This window comes from Nanorana parkeri, unplaced genomic scaffold, assembly GCF_000935625.1.
Source record: "Nanorana parkeri isolate BGI_ZX_2015 unplaced genomic scaffold, ASM93562v1 scaffold358, whole genome shotgun sequence".
In the NCBI taxonomy this organism is placed as follows: Eukaryota; Metazoa; Chordata; class Amphibia; order Anura; family Dicroglossidae; genus Nanorana; species Nanorana parkeri.
Genome location: NW_017306626.1, coordinates 593,658 through 621,147, shown reverse-complemented (window position 1 = coordinate 621,147; position 27,490 = coordinate 593,658). Strand labels below are relative to the sequence as shown.

Here is a 27,490-nt window from a genome sequence, read left to right as displayed (position 1 = left end):
TCCCCCCCCCGCCCCCCCCACCCCCCCCCCCCCCCACACACACACACACACACACACACACACACTGTATATGGGGCTTCTCGGTCAGGAGTGTGGTAGGACTCTCTATTTGACTTTAAACATTAATGGGTACACTCACAAGCATAGGAAGACTCCACTGGACTATCAAGGAATGCTGGAGTGAAATGTACTGCTCAGTGTCAGAAACATTGGGCTATTCTGAAGTGGCCTTCTATGAGCCCTGATCTGAATCCTATCAAACATCTATGGAAAGAGCTGAACCTTACAGTCTGAAGAAGGCTCCTTTTAAATCTGAGACAGCTGAAGCAGTTTACTCAAAAAGAATGGGCCAAGCTACCTGTTGGCAGGTGCCGAACATATTATCTTAAATCAAAACTCAAAAGCAGTCTGACTTTTATAAAATATGGAATAAACAATGATGGATGCCAAAATTACTTTGGTCAGTTTCAGGTTATTAGAGAAAATTATAGATCTTCGTAAAACAGTAACGACAATTGTGTCCATATCTGTAAATGGCTATTTAACACATATACTGTAATTGCAAATGAATGGAAACCACGTGACATTACAAACATTGCAAGTTTTGCAAAATAGAGCCCAAATGACATTATACAAATAGCATCTGGTAATACAAATCCTGACCTTGATTAATTCACACCTTGCGGGTAGTAAAAAGGCACTGGGGATGCTTTGTTTAAACTGGAGATCATCTTTAAATCAGTTTTCTTTGTAAAGTTCTCTTAAATGGTCTCAAAACAACAAAACGCAAATATATAATGAAGTTGTTTAACAGTGCTGCCAAGTCTTCTTTCCGCTTATGTTTGGGGTGTGTAATAACTATGCAGTTAAGTGTGTATATAGGATTTTTACATATACAGTAATAAAATATTAGCTACAAAATGCAACACATGTACTCATACCATTTTTTTTATAGAAAAAGATGGCTAACAAACTTGTTTCACTTAAAGGTGCTACATTATGGCTTTAAGAGGCTGTGAAAAGAGCCTTTCTCAGGGTTTTAAACCTGTCTAATTCAAATAGAACCAAATACACTTAAATGCATTTAATCCTCTTGAAAATGTATGCATAGAAAAGGAGTCTAGCCTGAAGGTTGGCCTGTCAATGGCAATTTGTTCACTGCAGTCTGGATTAGAGATTTCTGAAAGCAATATAATTTATCCTAATGACAGTTTAGGTCAGATAATGTTACCTCAAATGCCTGAAAGGTTAATCCAACATTGTAGTTTTCAGCTACTGTTATTTTCCATATACATTCCTTGGATGGCCTATAGTCATCTGGATAATTGGGGGACTGAATCTGGCCAGAATCTTTGTGAATTTCTCCTCCGCAAATAGCTAACAAAAATGAAAAATCAGAAAAATTATAAGTTCAAGGCAGTTGTACAATTATTTGGAATAGAGGAAAAATAGTTTGTTTTATTTGAATATTATTTCAGATTGCGAAAGTAAATATTTAATTTCTAATTTTGTTAAAGTGATACTAAACCCAGGAGTTAAATCTTAAAAATGCTTTTAAGTACCTTATCTATTAACAAAAATGTATCTTATTTATATCTCAGTTCTTTTATCTCAGAATTTGTGCTGACACTGTCCTTTCTTCTGGAGGGGGGCTACTTTTGTTTCCCATGGTCCCTGTGGGTGTTGTAAAGTAGCCACCACTCCAAGCTCGCTCCTGTGATGCACTACAATCTCACGTTTAGTTCACTAATTTGTATCCAGATTGTAGTCCATCCAAGGAGTGAGCTTGGACTGGTGGCTACTGTACAAAACACACAGGGACCATAGGGAACAAAAGTAACCACCCTACAGAAGGAAGGACAGTGTCAGCACCAATTCAGAGATGATTGGGAGGATCTACAGCTGAATGATACACAAATAAAATACATTTTTGTTAATAGGTTACTTAAAGTATTTTTAATGTTTAGTCTAGTCACTTTAAGGAAAGTGTGATCATTTAGACAAAATATGGACAGGTGCTAAGAAAAATGCCCTGGTGGTGCAGAGGTACAGCATGGGCATGTTTTCATAGCTAACTCATGGGTTAACAAAGCATGCACATGTATGACTTTGCATGGGATCTGAGCTAGTAAAGTGTTTGTTTAGCCTAAACTTTACAGGGCTAGTAACAAAAGGGTGAAGAGTTTGGAGTAGGCGGGAGAAGCGAACAATCTAGGCCAAAATAGCTGATTTTAAAATATTCTCCAATTAAGCTCACTTTCCAGTTCAGCTCTGTTGGCCTAGATCTTTCACTTCTCCTGCCTTCTCCAAACTTATCACCTATTTGTAAATAGCCCCGTTAGTCTTGGGTAGAGTACAGAAATGATTTACCCTCACCCCTTGTTTTGGTCGCAACTCTTACATTTTGGATTTCACATCACTATCTGTGTTTTTGATAATGGCCACGAGGACAAACAGAGAAGAGAACAGAAGAGGGCAAACAGAGAAGGGGATATGTCTCCAGCATGGACACAGACAGCAATATACACAGGTAATAGGTGCTAAGTTTCCCCTACCCAAAACCGAACAGTTTTGGCTAGATGTACACTTTTACTAAATAATGATTATTTGCCAATGGCAAATATTCATTATACTGCCTAAGTCACCTTGTATACAATATCTTACCTTCATAAATTGCAGCAAACCCTTTTCCAACCCAGTTGCTGCTGCTTCGAAACTCTATCCACATTCTGCTGTCTGTTGTTGTCAGAACCTCTGGCAGTTTATCACCACAAAACCTACCTGAAATAATTAAGCAAATACTCGTATTTAGAAAAAGGAAGCATATTAAATGACCAAAGAATGCATGTTATTTCAAAACATACTGCCTTGGTGGTCAGCACTCATATTTGCAGCATTGATGTCCTGGGTTGGATTCCCACTAGACTAGATTTGCATGGGCTTCCCATACCCATTCAGAAAGAGGACGTTTGGTTTTGCTTAGACATTGGCATTTTTAATAGATGCATCACAAAGCTACAGAACCCAGGTCCAAAATTTGAACAAGGACTCCCCCCAGCATATCCTATACCTGAACCTTCAAGAGTACCACTCAGCATTTGAACGTATTATTTTTAAGATAATACATGTTATTTCTTTTTAAAATAAGCCTCAAAGGCCAATTAGAGAAACAGATAGACAATAAAGAAAAAATAGTGCTATATTTAGCTTAACACAGGGCTGGTAAGTAAAAGGGAAGCAGCAGTTATACCTGTAGCCACAACCAACCAGGTCAGTGGTTCCCGGTGGCCAGATATTGGTGCTGGTATATTTTCACATTGGAGAGGAAGCTTCTCCCATTGATGATGCCCAATAAGGTAAGTGAGCATTTGGAGGAATTAATCCTGTGTTCGAGGTAAAGTAAGTTTGGGGTATATGTTAGTAATAAGTGGGTCAATTTTCAGGGGCATATTTATAAAGCGGTAAAATTGACGCTTACCAAAACGTTCACAGGTGGATAAATCATTCTCTATCATTTTAAACACATGCACCAGGAAGATTCACCTGTAGTGACTATTTGGTAAATGTCACATTCACTGTTTTATCTATATGACCATGAGTGTCAGATCTTCAGACTTGTGACACTTGGGAGATGGCCCATAGAGCTCTATGGGAAGCAAAAGGCATGGCCAGCTTACAAGAAGACTGCTGGCAAGCATGCAAACACCAGAGGATGCAACCATAATTTCTCAGTAAGTATGCCTCTGGAGAACTGGAGGGTTAGTTACTTTAACTTTGTAAGTGCAGTTATTCTTTATGGCTTAAGCTTAAAGGTCAGGGTAACTGCTGTTGGGGGGAGGTTACATGTTAATTTCAGGGATTCGGATAAGATATAGAGTTTTGTAAAAGGTAGGGCATAGGAAAAGGTAGGTTATGGTATAAGTTTAAAAAAATGAGAATATGCAGGTTGGCACTGCTGACTTCACAAAAATGCTAGTTCCATTGCTGCCATGCTGATGTTCTGAATATAAGAGTAAGGGTTTCTGAGCATGAAAAAGTAACGGGAAGGGACAATGAATTCAGATTTTTCTCTTTTCTTTACTACTTGCTTTTCCCAGGTCAGAAAGTGTTAAAGTCACACACAGCCAAGCAACTAGCATCTTCACAGGGAGGCCAGCAATGAAAGCCTACATGTTTCTTTCATGGCAAGTTTACTTCAAGGTTCAAATCCAGGTACATGTTCAAAAACACTACCTTGTTTTCAGCACCAAAAATACTTGTGTCTGGAAATATTCGTATCAAAAAACCAATAACTGACTTTATATACTTCTGTTTTATTCAGAGACCACTGACACACTGAATATGCAACATCTGAATTAATATATAAAGACTATTTTAAGGCCAATAAAAAGTGCATATAAAAAGCAGTGTTCTCTCTATTATAATAAATATACAATTACCTACAGGCACCAATAAAAGTATATTACCAAGATGTGTAAACATTAGCTTTTTTCCCCTTTAATACACCCAGTTCACAGCCCTCTCCCTTCTATTGATTGTACAGTCATCAAAATGTAAAATGATCAATTCAAAGTGAACTGATTATATCAACAAATATTACATCTTGTATAAAACATATAGGCAACAAACAAATGCAATAAAACAAAGTTGTGAAATAAATGTTATATAGAAACTTAAACTTAAAAACAACTCTGGTCCAATTTATAAAGCAGGATATTGCTTCAGGGCCAGTTCACACCAATTACAGTGCGATAGCTGCTGGAACGCACTATAATTGCACACTAAACTCCCCCCTTCGTTCTGGGGCGGGGGTGGCCATGGTGGTGCATTGAAATCAATGGCACCGCAGCCATGCCCCCTGCCCACAGTGCGATCGGATGATCTTGAAAAACATTGCCTGTGTTCCGGTCCAGTGCAAACACAAAAAAATGCAGCATTTTTTTGCATTCGCACTGGACTGGAAAGCAGGCAATGTTTTCCTATGCGCCTGATCGCACTGTGGGCGGGGGGTGTGGCTGCGGTGCCATTGACTTCAATGCACTGCCATGCCTCCTCCTGCCGCAGAACGAAGGTGGGAGTTTAGTGTATGATTACAGTGCGTTCCAGCAGCTACCGCTCTGGAACGCACCGTAATTGGGGTGAACTGGCCCTTAAAACTAGGTCAAACAATAGGAATTCATAGGTCATACCTAGCAAGGGGGATTTTCTCCAGTAACCGTCCCTGACTTCAATATAGTCATACCAACAGAGACTGCTCTTATAGAGGTCCATGGTTGTAAAATTCAGAACAATCTGCAAAATAACAAGTTGTATTTTAGATTCTGTTTCACATAGGGAAATGTCTAAAACTACAAGTTACTAAATAGTTTCTTCCAAATGTTCTTATAAATAAACTGGCATTAAAAACCACTTGGGTCAGTGTGTTAGGACTTTCATTTATTTATTTTTTTCTATTTGGATACTAGCCTGTAGGGTGCCAATCGGGTATCATTAGGCCAGAGAAGGCATGTTTTTTGTTCTATATTTTGGAATTACTAACGTTTAAAAAAACAATTTAGCATATCTCAGTATATTTGTTTTAAATATATAACCCTGTCTGTACTGTGCTGGCAGATTTCATTACCAATTTTAAACTAGATGAACAGGAGTGTCTGTCCTAACAAAGGGTCAAAAACCTTTAGGTATTGTATGGTAATGCATATTAAGAAGAAAATGTCCCCCAGTCTTTCCCACTTTTGCACAGTGCCATCTATTCTAACCACTAGAAGCTGCCTGTAGTGTCCTATGTATAATTCTGCTCCAAACAAACATCTAGAAAGGTAATAAATATTACATTTAAAAGCATGAAAATTGGCCAGAGAATTACTTCTCTAACTCTGGCGTATGCAGTGTTACCGAATATGTCTTCAATGTCTTTGTACATAGGCGCACCTGACTCATGCTTGTATTAGTATGTGCATGTATGAGAGGAGACTTACAATAAATTTAAAAACATCCCCAAATTTTTTTAATGTAATTGTTTTTTTTGTTTTTTTACTTCGTTTCATTGCGATCATATAGGGGGCTTGTGAACTTTTTAACATCACTTTCTTCTGATTAAGCGGATAGCTGTATATTTTTTTTTTAAAACACACATATATGAGCATTGGTGTTTTTAACTGCCCTACTATGGACAAGCAATAGCCAATTTAGTTAAATGCCAGTTCATTCGTGGGTCTCTCTCTCTCTCTGCCAGTATTTTCCGATAACATGCTGCATTCATCTTGCCATCAATTTTCACAAGATTTTCGGTGCCTTTAGAGCTCACACCCCCCAAAAACATCAGTGAGCCACAACCATGATACACAGTGGGGATGGTATTTTTGTTGTTATATGCCTTGTTGACCCCTCTCCAAACATATCGCTTATGGTTGTGCTCATAAAGCTCTATTTTGGTCTCATCACTCCAAATTAAATTCTGCCAGAGATGCCATGAGGCATGTCAAGGTGTTGTCGGGCATTTTGTAGCATTGGTGCAGTAAAGACTTATTTTTGGCAACTCGACCATGCAGCTCATCTAAGTATTGTCTTATTGTGCTCCTTGAAACAACCACACTTTTTGGAATAATCAGTTCTTTTTCCAGAGCAGCCTGTATTTCTCCTGAGGGTACCTGTGGGTTTTTCATTGTATCCTGTACAATTCTTCTGGCAGTTGTGGCTGCAATCTTTCTTGGTCTACCTGACCCTGGCTTGGTATCAAGAGAACCCCGGGTTTTCCACTTCTTAATAAGTGATTAAACACTACTGCCTGGCATTTTCAAGTCTTTTGACAGTTCTTTTCTGCCCCTCCCCCATGGCTCGGTATCTAGCCTGCTCAGTGCATCCATGTGAGAGCTAACAAACTCATTGACTATTTATACAGACACTAATTGCAATATAAAAAGTTACAAATGTGGGAAATTAACTTTTAATTGCTATTTTAACCTGTGTGTGTCACCTTGTGTGTCTGTAACAAGGCCAAACATTCCAGGGTATGTAAACTTTTGATTAGGGCCATTTGGGTGATTTCTGTTATCATTAGGAGCCAAACAACTATGTGATAATAAAATGCTTCATATGATCATGCTCCTTAAATAAAATAAAATACAGTTTTTTGGCATGATCAGTCACATTTTCAATATCAGTGCAAAAATGTCACAATTTCTGCTTGGGTATGCAAAGTTTTGAGCACAATTGTATATACACACATATATCTGCAAGCATTAAGTTTAAGTAAACAGTATATGACATATTTTATTGAGATTGTTGACATTGCATCATTGCCCTTTTGTTGTCAGCATAACAAATTGCACTACATTACTTACACAATTACCTATTTACATACACGGGTTTACTGCCATACATTATAAGAAGATAGAAGAGGGGTGAGCAGCATGCATAATCTAGTTACATTTATTTGCATTATGTAGCAATAGTGACTGCTGAGCCTGACAGATCAGGAGAAAGCACTGCTACAAGCCTCCATTGTAAATAATTAGGCACTGTGTGTCAGATTAGTTAGCAGAGAATTGGTCTCGTAAGCAAATTCTGCCACTGCATTATAGCTACAATTAATGTAACTTGTCATGCATCTCATTGACCTTGACAGGGCAATGCAGTTTAAATTACCTAAAGCAAATATATGGTGTTTTTAAATATATTTATTTAATAAGAACTTATTGAGCTCGGGACTAATCTATATCTATGTAGATAAATATCTATCTATACACGCCTGCAGAGCACGCCGCCGCGACTTACAAGGGTTCAGAAACAGGTAAGGGGGACCTGTTTTAATGTTTCCTGTTTAAAAAAAAAAAAAAAGCGGCACACTGTAGAACACCAGCAGCTATAGAGGAACAACAGATCCCAGCAATAATATATTAAACACCCTGTATAATGTATTATTGCTGGGATTTGTAGTTCCTCTATAACTGGTCAGTGGTAATCTGCATTGCGCAGTATAATCATTATACAGCGCAATGGAGAATACCACCAGCTATAGAGGACTACAAATCCCAACAATAGTACATTATAGTATAATGCACTATTGCTGCATTACTCTATAGTTGCTGGTATTCTGCACTGCGACGCAGTATAATGTACTATATTGCACACCACACTTTTTTTTTTACTTCCACCGCGCCAAGCTTGCTCCTGTGATGGACTACAATCTCAATACAAACTAGTAGTCCATCACTGGAGCCTTTTTTTTTCTTTTTTATCCGATTAACCGATTAATCGAACTTAATAATAGGCCAACTAATCGATTATGAAAATAATCGTTAGCTGCAGCCCTAAAATAGATCAAAGTCTGAAGTCTGGATATATCGTTCTCTGCACATGAACGAGAGGCTATGCGGGTTGGCTTCCAGTTTAGGTGGAGGGAGCAAAGTATTAAATATCTTGAGGTACATGCTGTGTTATGAGAATTGGATGTTTTTTAATTAGATTATATGCAATTATTGGCAGAGACGCAACGTAGACTTAATAGCTGGGGTATGAAAATGCATTCGTGGATAGGAAAGATGGAGGTGTTTTAAAATGGATATTTTGCCAAGATGTATCTATTGATTTAAAACTATCCCGATCAGAATTCCAAGATCTTATTTCAGGACCTGGAAGCCAGCAATGATCAAATATGTGTGGAGGCGTGCCATGGCACAACTGAGGCATTATATATTAGTAATGCGTAGACAGGATGGTGGGGCAGGTCTTCCACACATGGAGTTGTATTATTGGCCAGCAGTGTTAACTCGTATGATGGATTGGTTTTCTTCTGCTAGAAATAAATTGTGGGTATCTATTGAACAAGCAGCTATTCCATTTGTGTTGACTTCAATTCCATGGATCTGCCCTCAGAAAAGGTTGATGCAGGGGCCTCTGACTCCGTTAGTTAGGACATTTATGAAAATCTGGGATACGACAGTAAACTTATATAACACATCATCTTATGTGGGTCCTTTTACCCCTATATTATGCAAACTTCCATCAGGGATCACCAGCTCACGATTTTTCAAATAGACTGCTACAGAGCCAGCACCTATTTAAGCAATTTCAGACCATGGTATTCATCCTTTAGCTTTATTGATTCCAGAAGGTAGCTCCTCAAGGGGTCAGTGGTTTGCGTACCTTCCGTTAAAACATTTTATCGCTTCCCTTTCGAGAGCCAAACCTCCTAGGCGAGATTTGACACCTTTCGAGGACTTAAGTGTGAACCAAAAAGCAAGTAAACATAAACTATCAAAGATATATTGTATTCTCTGCACGCAAGCTTATTCTGATACGTTTTATGTCGGAAGATGGGAAACAGAATTGGGCTATAGATTATCTTCGTGATGATTGGAAACAATCCTTTGTGTTAACGTTTAAATCAAGTATCTTGAGTTATATTCAGGAACAGAATTTTAAGATATTGACAAGATGGTATAGATATCCCATCTTTATACATAGGATTTTTCCAAACATATCTGACCAATGTTGGAGATGTGGAGTAGAAAAAGGCACAATATTGTACATGTTGTGATCATGTGAAGGAATACAATCTTTCTCGGAACTGGTTCATAAGATAGGACTCCATCGTACCAAGGTTGGTTGATCTTTTACACCTGAGATTGCGCTATTATACCAGGGACAAAGAAGTTAAGAAAGGCCTATTTTGTTTTTTCTTATTTGCTGTGAGACCGGTGGTAGCTCAATATTGGTGGTCCCAAGAGACTCCGCAAATTAGAGAGTGGGTCAAATAAATTAACTTTTTAAGAAAGGTAGAGGAGCAATATGCTCTCACAGAATAGGTACCCATGTGAGAGGGTGTTGAGTTTTTTTTTCTTTCAAGCAGCGACCCTTAGGGCCAGTTCATACCAGACACAATTCTGGCCGGAATGCACTGGATCGCATTGCGGCTGGCTCACTTTGTTGTGGTTCGGGAGGGGGCATGGCGGTGCATTGGAGTGAATGGCACCGCAGCCACACCTTCCGGCCGCAATGCGATCAGCCGCATGGGAACTTGTGGCACATCAATGTCTGCGTTACGGCCTGCGTTTTCTGACCGGACCACAGGCATTGATGTGCCTTGCGTTCCCGTCCGGCCGATCGCATTGCGGCCAGAGGGCGTGGCTACGGTGTCATTGAGTTGAATGGACCGCCACACCCCCTCCCACACCACAACAAGGTGAACCGGCTTCAATGCGATCCAGTGCGTTCCGACCAGAATTGGGCTGGAACACACTGAAGATTATGTGAACTACCCCTCAAAAGGGAAGAATGGTTTTAAATAGCTTTGAAATAGTATGTGGTAATTATGTACAATGAAGGAGTCCATTCTCTTTTTCACAATATGTATTTTTTTTTAACAATTTATTCTCCTTATGAGAGCCCTTGATTTATGTGGTTTGTATGTGTATATTGACGTATGTGTAGTAAAATTAAATTAATAAAAGATATATTATTCAAAAATCTAAGAATAGTATGATGGTTACAATAGAATAGGTTCAGCTGGATGAAGGTTTTATCATTATCATAACCTGTTTTTATCATAACCATAGCTCCATGGCAGTCTCTGAAACACTACAACTAGTCATCCATGGCTAAAATTCAAGTCATTGGAAGCTTGGTCAGCACCTGGTTTGACAAAAGTCGATTTCAAAACCAACTGAGCTGGCTGGAAAATTATTGACCGAACAGTGAATGCAACGTTTTAGATGCAGTCACCGTTTCAGATATTTAGGCATCTGTGGGTTCTGCAGTTGCTTGAATACAATAGCTATCACCTGATACTCCTCCATCCACGCTGTTTATAGGGAAGAGGAAAGCATTTTCTCTCAGGCTTAGAAAACCTTAAAATGCATGGTTAGACTAAGGATAAAAGTATGGGTGTTATTTTACACACACACACATTTTTTGCATTGTGATTGTAGAAGCTGAGATTCAAAACATCAGCTTCCTCAATATTATCCTTTAATTAAGGCAAAGGTGATTCACTTTGTGTCAAGTGACCAAAATGTTAGGGTCTAGCATAATCTTTCTACCTAGACTCAAAACATATCATTTTTAGTTTACGGTCATGAAGGTGCACATATCAAAAGACTGCATACAATGGATGAAACTTCCATTTGAAAAGGTATGAGTAATCAGTGTAGGGGTCACATAACATCATATAAGGAATAGCTGTATAGGAATGATAACTTGCAGTAAAGTCATAACTGTTGTTTTTATGTTCTAGATCATCAAGACAGTATGGCCCGATTCCGATGCTAGCATCGGTATCGGGACATCCCTACAGTAAATGATTACATTAGATAATTTTACAATTAGACAGAGACGATGGTCATAAATTATTTACAGGGATTTTGATATGGTATTTCTCAACATAAAGATATGTTTTGAGCTAATACAAACCTGGTTATGGCTCACAAGAGAGATGAAAATATAAACATTTACGCTGTCAAAATTGCATTAAGGAATGATTACCTTCTCTCCTGGGGTCACGGAAATTCTCCATATGCAGTGAGTGTATGAAGGATAACCATTTGGAAATCCAGGGGATGAGAAATTGCCTGAGGAATCTTGTAATGTTTCTCCACAAGCTGCAAGACATACAGTACAAAGGTGAAAGCAGAACTAGCATGTAGACTGCAGAAATCTTCAAAAAAAGAGTCAGGTCAATTATATCCCTTGTCTGAAAAATAATAATGCATGAACACTTTGATACGATTAATTATTTAGGTATTTCTAGACAAATTTAAGCCATTATTGGGAGCTTATGAAGGGCACCCATCTGACAGAGCTTGGCGCCTGAGAAGCCAGTTGACGTGATAGTTACTTTGCTGTTTAGACATAAACAAATTCACTTTACTAGGTGAGAAATGCTGAAGGATAGGGACAGGTACCTGGAACACAGTATTTACCAAATACAAAAAAAATATATAAACACAGTATAAATGTGAAAAATTAGACTGTAGGTCCACTTTAATGTAAAATAAAAAAAAAATCCAGGGTGTGTGAGCAAGACCCTGTTGGGGCCCTAAAAGTTGTTTTGGCAGCTGAGTGATTTAACCATTCTACTGCTCACCAATATTAGTTTTAGGCAGGCTGACCCTTTAAATGGTTTATCTGAACACATGCCTACACCAAAATTCACAAGAAATAATTCACATAATAGTTTGCATTAATGATCACCGTGCTCTCTTTCACACCCATTACAATTATTACATTAGATACTAGGTTTAAAGTTTTAAGACTTTGGGTACTCAGATTTAAAAGCAAAAAAAACACTGCGACATACAGATGTATGTGAAAACATGAGCTAATTGCCCCAGAAAATGTGAAACAAAACTGTCTGAGCATTTCATCAGTAGTCATTCTTATATCCAACAATAAGAGAATAATTCATTCAACATGAATGTACTGAAGCTGCGTAACAAAAGAACAGATGCTGATTTTAAGCCAATGAATTCCATAGCCAAAATGGCATGTTACATCTCATCTAGAAACCTTGTTCATTAATTTATCATAGTGTGTACACAACAGGAACTTAAGAGCCCTATTTACTTACATGGGTACGATGGTTGCTCACGTATTTATTTTGGAGACGCACCAAAATGGCAGAACTGGAAGGGCTTATATCTCAGTGAATTATAGTGTTTATGGATTTAGATAAAGAAACTCTGCGTGTAAAATCATGCTGCCTTCTTACACTGATAAAGTGGAATAAAAGCCGATAAGTGAAATGCTAGCAAAGGTTACATGATATTAAGGCGTGCTCATTTGGCTGACAGTTCCAAATCTTTTTAGCTTGCTGTCATATTTCCCATTCCTCCACCTCTGAACTTTGGCAGCAAAAAAGAATCAAGCTACTGAAGTATTTTTGCTGAACAATGTATAGTTTATCTTTGCAGTACCTGGACATCTATACAGCTTCCTTGCCTGTGCAATATCTCCTTTACTGAGACGTGTACGTTGACCTATGGGAGGCCTCACACCGTTTTCATCGCGGGATGGAAGAATTGTATCCAGAAACATACCCCTAAAAAATGATACACGCACAAGAATCATCAGTTCCATTACACAAATATCATACAAACTTGGCTTTAAATGTTATATTTGCTTAAAGTTTGCTATGGTGTGTTTGCAACAGACTTTTTTCATTTATATAACATTGAACATAAACCATTCCAGCCAGCTTTAAAGGAGAACTATGAGGCGAGTGAAAATCACTCAGCTTCATAGTTCTAACCGACCTGTGACAATTAAACTGGACTGACTGGAAGAACAGACAGGGGATGGGGTGGGTACAGCTGGCTCTGCCTCTAGATAGGCAGAGCCAGCTGTCACTCACGCAGCTGGGTGGATCCAGACAGTATTGTTGGAATCTGTCCCGGCTGCGGCGTCTCAGTATACAGCGAGCTGTATCTCGCAGTATACTGATCTTTGGGTGACGGGAGGACGCCAGTTTGTGTCCTCCCGTTACCCTCCCGTTAGGAGAACTATGGGGAAAAGCACTGACCCCATAGTTCTCCTTTAAAGCTGTGCAAACATAAAACTCCTGAAAAAAGAAGAATGCATTTACGGAATATGCAAATATTAAATCTTAGCCTCCCCCCACCATTTGAAGTTAAATAAGGTATCAAAAAAATCTTTAGACTGGTCCATTTAGGCCTTGTGGTACCTTTTGTAATTATTGGGTACAGTTTCCCTACTGCAACTTCTCATAAGCTTACAAGTGGCTCAGACCAGTTGGTGGAAGAAGAGGACAAAAATAATGTGAAGGAAAAAGCATTTTTTTTTTATTCTGTACAGAATTTAATGCTAACAGACAGAAGATTAAGGAACCAAAGCAGCAGTCATGTTTCAGATCCAGAAACATCCATGTTTCAGGCCGAGGAGTACCCCCGTGGTTACACAAAAGCTTGAAGTAGAATAAGTATCCAAAAAATGCCAAGTGCAGTCACATAAATGTGTTAAAGTGCAGTTCAACTTTTATAGTCATGTCCCACAGGAACTGCTTTACGAAAACTGAACAAACAAAAAAGCTGAAGTGCTTCTTAAAGTAATATAGATATAAACTTACATTTTTAAATCTACACTAAAACAATTAGAGGTTGAATCTGATAAGCAGCTATAAGAATTTAAAAGCATTTATAAAAATGCAAATGTTATTGCATATTAATAGTTAATGGACCCGTAGACATTTTTAAAAAGCAACTCAAGACTTTAAGTTTAAACAGAATACTGGAGGAAGAAAGAAGAGGGGAGATCGCTATGTAAACTACACTTGCCTTCATGTGTCAATAACCTGAAACACAGCTGTCCAAGTTTCTATGCTTATAATGATTCAGCATGCTCAGCAAGGCACTTGTAAACACTTATAAAAGATTATTCCTGAATAGTCTAAATTTGTCTCAATTCAATACATTGCAACAAGCATATCATTATTTTTCTGCATAGTATTAGATCATCTATTTTACAGTATAGTGCCTACACTTTGGTCACATGGTCTCTAGATGTAACATTATTATAGCGAAGGAGATTTCTAAAGTATGGTCTTGATTTTGTGTGTTTTGCAGACATTCCTTTTTTGGATGAAGTCCTCAGTAAAAGGTTACAGCTACAGCAGTGTCAGAAACCTGTAGGAAGACATATGTAGGCTGCCACTGATGACCTTTCTTGAAACTGCTGGTTGCCTAGCCGTGCCTGGCTCCAGTACTGCCTGGCTCACTCACTTGGACAAGCATGCAGCAAAATTATGTTGTTGTTGGTTAGGGGCTTAAAGTGTAAGGCCTTGTTCACACCAAGCGCGGAGCAGATGCAGAGCAGATCAGTTGCAGACCGGATAAAAACTGCGTCCAATGTATTCCAATGGTATTTTTTGCTCCAGTTCACATCGCAGCGTGCAGTTCCAGAGCAGGTGAAAAAACTGCAGCAGGCCCTATTTTACCTGCTCTGGATCTGCATGCAAACGCATCAAAAACTCATGCAAATGCCCAAACGCACTGAAAGCCCATTTTAAACTTTTAAAAAACTTTTTTTAGGTGTCAAAAACGCATCTAAAAGACTAGCGTGCGTGCGCAGAAACCTGACCGGATCTGCTCTGCATTTGGTGTGAACAAGGCCTTAAAGTCACTGGACCAGCAAGGCAGCTGCCACTTTCAGAAAGAAATGTCAGCAATGGCAGCCTCCATCTCTCTCAGCAGGTTTCCTTTAAGGGTAAATTTGCTCTAAAACAGCCAAACACGGTCAATAGTCAGTCCAAGTATAAGCAATAAGCACCATCAGCTTCTGAAATTGATGACTCCAGAATGTATGTTTAAATAGATATAATCCTTATTTCAATTTAAAATAATAACTGATTAGCCCTTTAATACTTCACAATTGTATACTAAATGACGCACTATAAATATGGAGATATCAATTACTTCTGGATAAAGCATCTACACCTTGGACAGTGCATAGTTACTAAAAAGTTGACAGATAGAGTTTTGGGTGAGCACTTATTATAAGAGGACACTGGAAGAGACTGTGCAAAATCCTAATACTGATATGACCATTGAACAATCTTCAATCCTGGCCAATCATTATCCACGTAGATTTCTCTCAGTAAAAATCAGCACATTCTGATTTTTCTCTTAAGATATTCTGCAAGTGTGTGGGCAACACAAGTTTTAAATAATGATCACATTCAGTAATAACCTCCTGAGGTGACCTTTTTTTGTAACCAATATTTATATGCAAATTTACAATACTTAAGCTACATATAAACAGATATATCACATATAAAATCATTTACATTTTTGGGGTTGCTAAGCAGCGGCCTACTTGCTGTCTACTGCAGATGAACAGCATGTCAACAATCCAAGAAAACAAACCTTAACATTTGATTTTGAGGATTTTGATAAGCCCACTTTAGACAAGAATTAAAAATGAAGCATATCCATGATACACATGCAAATATCTGTACTGAAATGCAGGAAAAACTGTTATGCTGGCTATTGGTGCAAATATTTAGTTTTACAGTAGATAATTACACATGCAAAGGAAGAAAAAAAATACTTTAAAACACAGCACTTGAAACACCTGAAGCCATTGAAGTAATTTGTGTGAATGAATCACTGAAATTACTGGTTTCAATGTTCAGGCATAAATGTAGAAAAATAGATCAGGAATTTGCCACTGTTTTTGATAAAAACTACATATCTTAATTTGCAATGTGCCATGGTACCCAGCAAATTATAGTTCATTATTAAATATGAAAAAGGGAATTAAAAGACAAAAATTATAACCTGAGGTTCCAACCTTGAGAAGGTGTTCCTTGCATAGTGCATGATGCTGTCAAAATCATATGGCTCTCCCTGTGAGTTCACCTCCCCGGGTTCCATTTTCAGAAAGTTGTATTCCTGACCTAGAAGTTGGACAAGTTTAGCAAGTAAACAATATATTACATGACTAAAAGTAAACTTTATTGACCTAAGCAAGTATATTATTGATGTTAACTCTAAATGTAAACACATAGGTTATTGACATGGTTATATAGCAAATTCACACAAAATTGGCAATTTCAATTGTTGTGTACGTAGGCAGGTTTAATGCAAGCGGTCTTCTTGAGGTTTCCAAAAAGTGTTCAACCTCAAAGCCAGCTAGTATGTCATGATGGTGACAGCCCTCGTCTGTTTTTTTTGCAAGGCTGTGGTGTCACCCGTTTCTTGCTCCTTCCTTTGCAGGACTATACAGAAGACGCAGATGTGGGAGTACAGCTGGGAGCCAGAGTCCAACAAACTAATAATCATGTGTTAAGCAATATTAGTAGGATCAAAACAAATTACTTAGTGGACTCCCATATCATGTCCGCACAATAAGGTAGAACATTACAAGTGGACAATCAGTAACTTTACATCTCTATTAGTACATTTCTGACACGTCACAACATACAGCAACAGTATCATTTTCTAGAAATGTCCTAGACTGCAATGTCATCAGTCTGCTGCAGGCAAGAGAAAGCGTTTCCTCTGCCTGCCCTTCCCTAGTGTTCAGACTGTTCTGTAGCAAGGCGAGGGGCTGCAGTAAGGTCTAATCTGTGTCAGACATTTGTAAGCAAAGCCAAGAATGACACAGGCTGCAGACATGACATGATTGTGTGTGATCAGCCTGCATTTTAGTCCAGGAAATAGATGATGCCCTAGAATTCGGAGACAATTATTCCTAAATAAATCTCCTAAAATTGATTACCTGGATGATGCCTGAACAAAAGATGGTGCTCCCATTTTGGACAAAAAAGCAGATGAATGCATTGTCAAGGGAGCAATGTGATCTCTGTAAGAGGTAATAAATGCCAGTGTTGCACTTACACATTGCATATCACACATCTGAGGCTAGGTCGACTTTAACATTTAAAAAAATATTTAAAAAATGTGTTTGCTCCTTTAACAACCTTGTTTTTTCTAAACAAAAAATGTCATGACCTTATGACGGGATAATCCTGTCATGAAGTCGGAAGGGGTTACACAGAAGCCGCCGGGAGTCTGTTCCGTTTTGTCGAGCTGGTGACCGGCTTTACAGTAGAAGCAATTCTGCCGCCAGATCACTTCTACAATCCGGCTGGGGATGAGAGCGGCGAACATCTGCGTGCGATCCCCTCCCGTACTATGGGACCGGGAGTGACGCGCATTGCATCACTTCCGGTCTTGAAGCCCAGCAATAAGCCATTGAAGTGCGATCTGCACTTAAATAGCTTATTTAGAGTGTGAAGGGGTCTTTTGGACCCCCAGCATCACCTTAAAGTGTACCGGTCACTGCCATTATGCTATCACATGGGGGGTTTGTAAGCCCCCCCTATGTAATAGCAATTAAAGTAAAGTTAAAAAGAATAAACTAAATGTAAAAATAAAAAAAATTTTAAGTCCCCCACCACTGCGTCATCATGTAAACACGTGTCGGGTGCACCTACGTATGAATACTGAATTCTGTCACAGTTTCACAGGCACACTTTTTAACCGGGGCATGTTGGGTATCTAGGTACTCGTTAACCTCATCTTTTATATTTTACCAATCTAACTTAAGTGCATTTTTCACGAAAGGTTTGGGTATGATAATAAGTTGCGCTAATGTCGTGCAAGATAAAAATTTGCAACTGCCACCATGTTATTCTATTGGGTCTTGGCTGTCAGAAAATATATAATGTTTGGGGGTTTTGAGTAATTTTCAGTTAAAGTGCCATTTGTTACTAATAATATACTTATAAAACCAAGAAAAATTTTACCTGGTTGTATGTTTTCCCTGATAATTGTCACATGATCGTCTCGATCCGGTCGAGTGTGCTCATGCCAAAAGCCTATCACATGACCAAGCTCATGGACCACAATTCCAAATTTATCACAGTTTTTGCCAATTGATATTGCCTGGGGGCCATTTCCTCTTCGTCCCACATAGGAGCAGCACCTGTTGAATAAATGAAAAAACAGCTATGACACTTAGGGACAGTCACACTTAATTATTAACCTCTTTACAGGCATTTCAAACAGTAAAGGAGTTAAGTGTATTAATAGACTAAACACTTGAATCATTTATTATATGTCACATCTGTTACACTCACAGATTTCCATCGTATCATAGCAACAACCATTCTGAGAACACTGCACAATGTATTGATTTTTACTAAAAATACGGGTTAGCCTAGTGATATCTTATTTATCTTTAGCGCAACTGTTTAATTATATCCTTGGCAGCTTTCATGTCTAACGTTTTTATTTCACATCAAGATTAGTTCAACATAGATGTTATATTTTCTAACATGCTTTTCTGTGCGTTTAATTTGTGATCCATGATGAAATAAGTCCATCAAACGTCACAAAATTAGGACATAAAGGAAATGACCTGAAGTAATATACTCAGACAATTTGATATTTCAGTTGGATTTCTAGGTTTATCTGGGCTTGAGCCATCACATACCTAAAGCAGGCCACTTTTTGGGCCCTTCAGCACTGTTTGAGCTCAGCTCCACCCGGCCCAACAATAGTCAAGGTAAAAATCAACTAAGCATGGTGGAAAATTATCAGCCACTGACTGCATTTTTTCAGAGGCAGTCGCTGTTCAGGTATTTAGGCAGCCGCAGCAATAGCTGGCAATGGAGAATCTATTGATTTATTTTTTTCAGCCCACAAGAAAAATGTATGGCTAGCATTAGGCCATATTCACACTATTGCATGCATATCAAAATGTGTTGCATGTAAAGTAGAACCACACACTTTGAAGGTTGTGGTTTTCTCCAAATAATTTTAATGGGACGCAATGCACCAGAACTGTGTCAGCACACCAACAAACGTGTCAAGACAAATGTTTCACTAGAACACTAGTGCTTCGAAAGATTAGCAGGAACAATTAGTTTTACCCATTAGTTATCTTCCACACCAATGAAAACCTATTTATATGAGATAATCCTATGCCCAAATATTTACAAGGGGTAAGGCAAGGTTAGTGCATGCAAATGGAGATTATATCTTTGAACGTCTAGGGTGAGATTTACAGCCCAGGCTCTTAAAGATACATTGTAATGCATATTGTTACAGTAATGGAATTTACCGATAAAGATCAAGTACACTTTCATTCACATGTCCATTCATTTAAGGGGGAGGAAATGGTGCTCTAAAGTACCATGCCCCACCATACTAAAAAGGCAAAGATTGCAATTAAATTGCCTTTTTATGTACCAGGTTTGGGAATTTAGTTTTGTTGTCGTGGCTGTATTAAAAAATGCCATCATTCAGATTCACATAAGTTCTGATGTTTTTGTCGTGGGGCTGTGATAGGAAACAATCCCATTTTTACACTTGTATTTTACAGGCATGCATGTGCAGAAGCATGAAGATAGTGTTACTCTTCACTTTTCTACTACTTCTCTCTACTAGAGAAGGTTCCAGAGTGTTTGCTTCTTTTACCACATCCTGTAATAAACCCCAATTGTTATTTAATTCTGGAGTAAAATGCAGATATTGACTAAGCTATGCCAGGATAACTTAAAGGGAAACAGTCCTTTTAAAAACACATTAACCTTCTTAATATACCCAGAGACAAGTAACTCAGATGCTCAAATACATTACCTGAGTTTAAATCCACATCTTAGCACTGGTGCCCACAAATACATAAAAGTCTGACAAGTTAGCAAAGCAGTATGCTTACCCACAAGGCCTATATGTAAACACAATGTAGCTCTCTTCATCAGTGCGCTCTATAAATGTCACACAGGTGTGTTTCTCCCAGTGTCTCATGGCCTGCTTGAACATAGCCCTCTGGCTGCCTAGAGGAAATGCACAGAGGAAAAAAATGCAACAATTTTAAATATGTTGGGCAGCACAAGGTTAAAAATTGTATTCAGCAGCAAATGGCACCATAACCATCTTAATATATTTACATAATTGTTTTTATCAATCATTTCTTCTCTCCTTTTTTCTCCACATCTGTTTAGGGCCTAGAATTATGTCACTTAACTGTCATCATCACCATTGTGGATTACCATGTAGTTTAATGTTCACCACGTGTTTAAAGAGCCTGAAATCAGTCTAGGATTAATGAGACCAGAATAGAATTCCTAATCTTCAATGTAGCCACAGGCAAAAATCTCCTATATCATATACCTGGAATCTTTTTGAAACTTGAAAGGGAAAGAAATGGTGATTATATGATAAGTAACCCCAAAATAATTCTAATGTATGCTTAGAAAAAGTAACATTTACAGTTTAAGGAAGAAGTTAAAATGCTTACAATTACAACATAATAAAAGACAGTCCAAATACAATGATATGCATCCATATATAAGCAACACTGAGCTATTGGTAAAGGTCAAGGTGAGCATATTATTACATATATATCAAGAGTGTGGTTAAAATTGTGACAAAGATAGATGAAAAAAATCTGTAGATGCAAATTTTAAATACAAAAAAAAAATATTGAAGTGTTCTTATCATATCTGTACATGTTCTAGTTTTGCTGACCTCGTAAGTGCATCTTTTTATTTTAATTTCTTGGTATACACATTACCAAATAGTAAACTATTATATGCTTCTCCTGTGTATATTATTTGCAATGTATGCAGTCCTGTAATGGGCATTTGACAGTGAATATTGTTACCCATCTAGATGCCCAGGTTATGTATCTAAAAAAGCAACATTAACAACTTGTAAAGAAGCCTGTTAACAACCAAACAGGCACTGCCCAAGGACAGTGAAAAGGTAGGGGAGATGGACACGTTCACATTTCAGAGTAAAATAGTTGAATTACAGTAGCAAGAAAAGGAAAGGAGTCAAAATGCCAGTAAGTCTTGCACTGGCCCAACTTGTTAATTATGCCTGTTCTGCTGATTTTGGTAATATGAATGCTCTGATGAATTTGGTAAAATAGTTTAAGGGGTGGTAGTTTAACCACATAATATGTCCCTTTGCAACCAAAAGAATTATTTCTACAGTAGGATGGGACTAGGAATTGTGAATAGTGAAAGCCAAACAAGTCTTAGATTTAGGGGACTTGTCCCAAAAATGGCTGCTTTTAACATTCTGAGCATCAGATAGGCAAATTGTTGGAGACCTCTGGAAGGCCCAGGTGTTAGGGTACATATTGCCACCAATGACAACATTAGTGGAAGATGAAAAGTTCTAAAAATCTTAAGAGGATTAGTAGATATACTATTAAGGATCTCCAAGATTTCAGAAAAATTGCCAGTGCCATGCCAAAAAGACAGTAGTAGCTTTTTGAATTAAATAACCACCTGAGAACTTAGTGCTGATATTATAGTAAGCTACAGAATCTATGTTAGGGTCAAGTGGCACCTTGGGGTACGGTGTGCCGTGGGAAAGAATGATGTGAATGCTGGAGAGTTTAAAATAGAATCTGGGATACTATAGCAAAAGCTTATGGGGAAATAGTGGGTGTAGCAGAATGAGTAAAGATGTAATTAAAACTACATATGCTGACAAAATGTAAGAAATCTTCTAACAAATTGCTTTTGACAAACAAGGATTATGATATATTAGATATAACAAAAAAACTGGATCAATAAGTCATCAATGGATAATATATTTAAAAAAGCTATACTTAAAAAGGATAGAAAATGCTTAAAGTGACCGGGTTTTATGGTTTAAAACCAGTTTTGAACAAAGATATCAATCATGACTGACATGAATGTTGAATCTATACATGTAAATATGCACAGAGAAATAAATAATTCTAATCACGTACCAATTAAGATAAGCCACCTTAATTGAAAGACACAGCTCAAAGTTCAAAGGTTGTTAAACATGGAAAAGCTCCAAGCAGAATTGGGGTCCTCATTATGGGAACCTTTTAGTCATCTATATTAGTTCACTTTAAAATGGATCAAGTTGCTAGATATAGTACATAACGCAGACCATAGTCTTTATAAGACAATTAGCTTGCACAAAAAGGCTGAAACAATTAGAACAGAACGTCTGCTAGATTTGGTCTAGACCATATATTTTATCAAATGAGCAGGAAGCATTCGGGAAACACTGAACACAAACTGGTAGTAGTATTATAAATAATAAAAAATGAGCAAGGAGGCTATGAAAAGCACAAAGAATGTAGCTGTATCAAAGCACATATCAGTGCACTACTAACTATAACAGTTGAGTAGTATGGAGTGCACCTCTTAAAAGCTAGCGCAGGGGATGACTTCCAACTGTAAAACATTTATTCTGGCCATTCCTGTCCCCCACCGTACCCCCCGTATCACCCTCCTTACATGAAGCCAAAATTGTAGTAATCCTTAAGACAAGTAGCCTACTATTCTTACTTATCTTAATGTCCAGTTGCACAGTGGGATTATTGATTAACAGTAAGCCAAGCAACAGTAGCAGCAAACAAAATATTGGGATACATAAAACGGCCAATAAAATGTAAGGCAAGTGCCAAAGGACAAATTTTAGAGACAAATCTTAAAAATAAAGAATAGTTTTGGGTGCCTTATTGTTAGGAGGACATTGACCGATTTGTAGAAGGTCCAAAGAAAAGCAACTAGTTTAGTTGAAAAATATTTTGAGGTGATTAAAAAAATATGTATTTCAATATCCAAAGTCATTACAAACATGGCAGAACGTTATCCCAGGGACAGTCAGTGGTATCTGGAAGAGGAGATTTGACCAAAGAGGTTATTTATGACAACTGTGTTAAAGCTATTTAGCTACATGAGGTAGTAAAAGAATTTAAAGCAAGTTTGGATGATTCTTTTTCATGACTAGTAGTTTTTAAATTTATAACTACTATGGACAGTATGGTAATACTTTGATCCAGGACATTTATCCATCTGCTTGGTGTAGTCACTGCTTTGTGGATGACTGTTTTCCATCTAAAAGGGTAAAATTGTGCATTATTGCCCAGTGGGTTTTCCTTTGCGTTTCTCTGAACAAACAAGTACGGTACCTAGGTTTGCGAGGCAATTGAATTTGATGGTCAATTGTCTGTTTATTGAGCCTGTGCAACTCTTCTCAAACACACTAAAAACACATTTATACACAGTGGGTTTTGCATATACATCAAAACAACAACATTTCCTTGGCAGTGATGTTGCGTAGGCAGTCAAAATGGTTTCAGTGACATGTAGAGGCAGTTTTCTGGCTTCAACTAATATTTATGAAACAGCAACAACTACGCACAGGACCATTCTACACTTGGGTCAGTGTAAATCATCTCTTAAATGCACCCCCTCCTCCAACTACAATGGACAGCATATACCAAGGTTATTAATTATCCCCTGCTCTGTTTCTTTGGGCACTAGAGAAATAGATGTATGATCTGTAACCTGGTGCTATTGCTCTAGACTCTTTTCTGGCAGACGAATCTAAGACCTCATGGGCTGGCCTTAGTGTCAGATTGGTGAAACTCATTGCTGAAGTTAGGTGATGGCACACACACGAATACATGTGGGCATCAGTGTTTTATGCTATGAATTCTGTTTAAATACAGGATCTAAAGTAAAGTGCAATTATAAATGTCACCAAAAAAAAGCCAAATTTCAGCCTGTGCATATAATTCCTGAGTGGTAATAGTGGAATGCATCTTACCAGTGAAGTTGCCTCCGATAACATATGGAATGACTCCCCCAGGCCATATTCTTTCAGTCCGTGATGTAGCAGCTCTGGGAATTCGTCTCTTCTCATTTCTCCCTGAGGGTTTTAGATCTGTATTTTCCCTGGTTGCATTTGTATGCTCATAACCTACATTAAAAGGGAAAGCACCATTATTTATATTGTCATGGGTCAAAAGCGTGATAGTGCATTGCACTATTTATGCAGCTTTAAAAATGCCATTGCAGTGCTCTAAAGGCTTATATAAATAGTTGGAATACCAGAGCCAAATCTTCTTATCCTCTCTATAAGCTGATAGAGTGTTCCTCTTTTTTTTGACAGATCATGCTCTTCAAGGCCACCTTGAAAATGGAATAAAGAAAATCATGAGTGTTGTCACTGCCAGGTCAAGTACAGGATTATAAACAATGTGACCAATTTACAAGGAAGTAAGTTTACATCTGACTTTGGAAAGCACATTCAACTAAAATCATTTTAATCTAAATTCCAGGGCCTACGCCAAGATCTTTTTTTTTTTCTCTTCAAACAAGTCATGACAATGACATCACCAAATTATTATCTAAAGCGTTTCTGCTCCGGGTGACCTTCACATCTTTTGTGCCATATTGATTGGCAGTCAGATGCTTTTCTTTCATCTAGATTGGATACCGCTGACTGGTTTCATCTTCTGGTAATGAATTTTTCCCAACTAGAAGCAATTATACATTCTAAAAAAAGATCACCCAAAAAAGCAGCGTAGTAACATTTTTTTTTAAACCTTTATTGGGTTTGAAATGGATCTGAAAAACCACATCCTTTAATCACACTAGAACAGCACAGCTATCAAGCACTGGTGGGTTGTAATAAGATCTCAGAGACTCTCCTGTGTAGCTTTATAATCAATAGCTCAGAGCCTCAGATACAAGCTGAAAAGGGCTAATGACCAAAGGGGGTGGGAAAAATAGAGAGAGTAAAATGTTTACTGTACAGGTGCAATAAATCAAAAGCCTTGTTCTAAGAAAATGGGTCATAATAAACATCCAAGGCATTTAGTGCACTGTTATCTCTTTACCCTGCCGTAAGCCTCGGGACAATAGCTATAAAATATCAGGCTCTGTTCATTATTGTAGAATATGTCAGAAGTTGTGGGTAGTTTTTTTACATTTTGGAGACCTTTCATGCAGCTCTCAGCCTCTCCAAAAGCAGCACAATGAACAAAAAAAAAAACTAACATACTGACATTTCGTTAACAGTGGTAAACAGTGATAAAATGGAGCAATACTTAGTAAAATATGGCATATGTTTACAATGCATTGCTATCTACCTGTAAAGAAATTGGTAAGGAAAGAACAACCTTTACAGGCAATATTATACATTTGCCATGTATCATAAGAAGGTTCCTTTTTCACCCAACTGCCACCTGTCTCAGTGTGTAAACTTCATTAGGATTGTTTGAACATTCATCATTATAAATGTTTGTTTTTCTGCATGCCAAAATGAATGCAGGCTTTAGTGTTAAGATGCATTTTATCCATTTGTACAGACCTCTTTCCATCCACTAAAATGGTACTACTGTGTTGATGTAGAAGGGTTACATTTGAATCTGGTTAATGATCCAAATGTGCATTTGCGTGCATGACATCAAATAGAATTAAGGAGGGCAAACACAATGAGGCTGATTTACTTAATTGAGTTGAGAATCTTCACACAATAAATTGTGTAAATATTCACTTCAATTATGCAATCATGTGCAGATGGAATAAGCAAACAGGAGTTTATGTGAATATTCTCAACTACTTTAGTTTATCAGCTACTCAAGTAGGCTTAGCAAACTGGTGCAAAGAATAATCATATAGCCCCTGGCCTGATTTGGATTGAGCTATAGAAAAAGGATACTAACATCCAAGCTGGGCAATCAATCCACGCCCTACAGCCACATGCGTAAGTGACATCCTGTGCTGTCCACAGAGTAACAACTTGTGGTAGCACCAACAACTAATTTTTGCCTCTTTTAAAAATTAAAAAGGGGAGCAGTATGCAGGCCATATTACGTCCCAAGATTACTGCATTATATGCAGTATGAGAGAAGTCTGACAAAGACTGCATTTCTACCCAGCGATAGTTTGTAAAATGGAAATATTGGCCTTAGCTTAGAGTGGCAAGATAATTTTAAGGGACAGCAGGTCTCCTGTTGTTTCAGAGTTACATAGTTACATAGTATTTGAGGCTGAATAAAGACACAAGTCCATCAAGTCCAACCTATTGCGTGTATGCATTTATGTTTGAGCTGGTGTGTGCGTGTGTATGAGTCCATGTGTAATTTTGCTCTTAGGAGTACCTGTACCCCTGTATGTTACGGTCCCCGAGGAACTCGCCCAATAGTTTCTTGAATGATTCCACACTCTTAGCTGAAATCACCTCCTGCAGCAGTGAGTTCCAGACCTTAACCGCTCTAAACTGTGAAGAACCCCCTGCGCCCCGTGTTCTGACATTTTTTTTCCACTCATTTTTGGTGGTGTTCTCTGGTCTTTGTTACCAAGTTAACCCTTAAAGAGTTTGTTAGTAATGTTGTTGTCGCCACTGAACAGTTTATGCAAGAAAATTAATCTTCATTTCTTTCTTATGCACATTTTCCTTCAGAAAAATACGAGCTACGAACAGGCAAGGGCCAGGGAAGCTGGTGGAAGGGGGTCCAAACCCTCCATCCAGAGCATCCCTGGTGCAGCAACAGATCCTCCACAACTGAAGGAGGCTGTAGGAGGATCTGGATTCAGGATCACACAGGTGATCTTGTGCAAATTATGCTAGAGCAACTACTTGTGCCCTTCTATTTTGCAGCGCACACCATCACCCTGAGACTTCTGCTGGTTGTACAACAGGATAAAGTTGGAGGGGAGGGGCCAGGCAGGGTGTCAGAGTGGAAAACATGAGATATGAGCACTGTTGAGCAGGTGAGAGTAGGGGTGTGCATACAGCTGTGCAATGTGCTGTCATTACTGGCTCAGTCTCACTGAAGGAGTTACTGCAAGTGAGCGGGGCTGGTTTGTCACATCAGTGAACTTGAACTTATTGCTGCTCAGCACTGAAGGTATCCTAAGCAGTGCTTTCAGAAGAGAGGAGAATGAGAGTGCATTATCATGTTTTTATTTACATGAATAATTATATGAATGACATCATAGTCAAGAAGGCAATTGTTGCATGATATTACTTGCAGTTTGATTGTGAGTCCTGATGCCAGGCTATTGATCAGAAAGACTACAAATTTATTTATTTTTTTTATTGCTGATTTATTTTGGCCCTTGCTAAGCAAAGATAACCAGTGCTTTGTGTACCTTTCTATGGGGATCTTACCAAACATAAGTTGTTCTGTATATGCTTGTGTCAGAGGTTAAAACAATCTGTGTCTGGGAATA

The 27,490-nt window shown here is 38.2% G+C and overlaps 1 protein-coding gene across 1 annotated transcript in view; it reads right to left on the bottom strand.

Moving 5' to 3' along the window:
* The window catches only part of TLL1 (tolloid like 1), a 130,850-nt gene that overhangs the window by 25,671 nt on the left and 77,689 nt on the right, over positions 1–27,490 (bottom strand). The window contains exons 4-13 of the mRNA XM_018558787.1: positions 24,359–24,439; positions 24,075–24,227; positions 20,182–20,299; positions 18,266–18,444; positions 16,306–16,411; positions 12,915–13,039; positions 11,485–11,600; positions 5,190–5,292; positions 2,665–2,781; positions 1,232–1,377 (exon numbers count right to left, since the gene is read on the bottom strand). Of these exons, the coding sequence (XP_018414289.1) occupies positions 1,232–1,377; positions 2,665–2,781; positions 5,190–5,292; positions 11,485–11,600; positions 12,915–13,039; positions 16,306–16,411; positions 18,266–18,444; positions 20,182–20,299; positions 24,075–24,227; positions 24,359–24,439 (1,244 nt within the window). The remainder of the gene's footprint in view (positions 1–1,231; positions 1,378–2,664; positions 2,782–5,189; positions 5,293–11,484; positions 11,601–12,914; positions 13,040–16,305; positions 16,412–18,265; positions 18,445–20,181; positions 20,300–24,074; positions 24,228–24,358; positions 24,440–27,490) is intronic.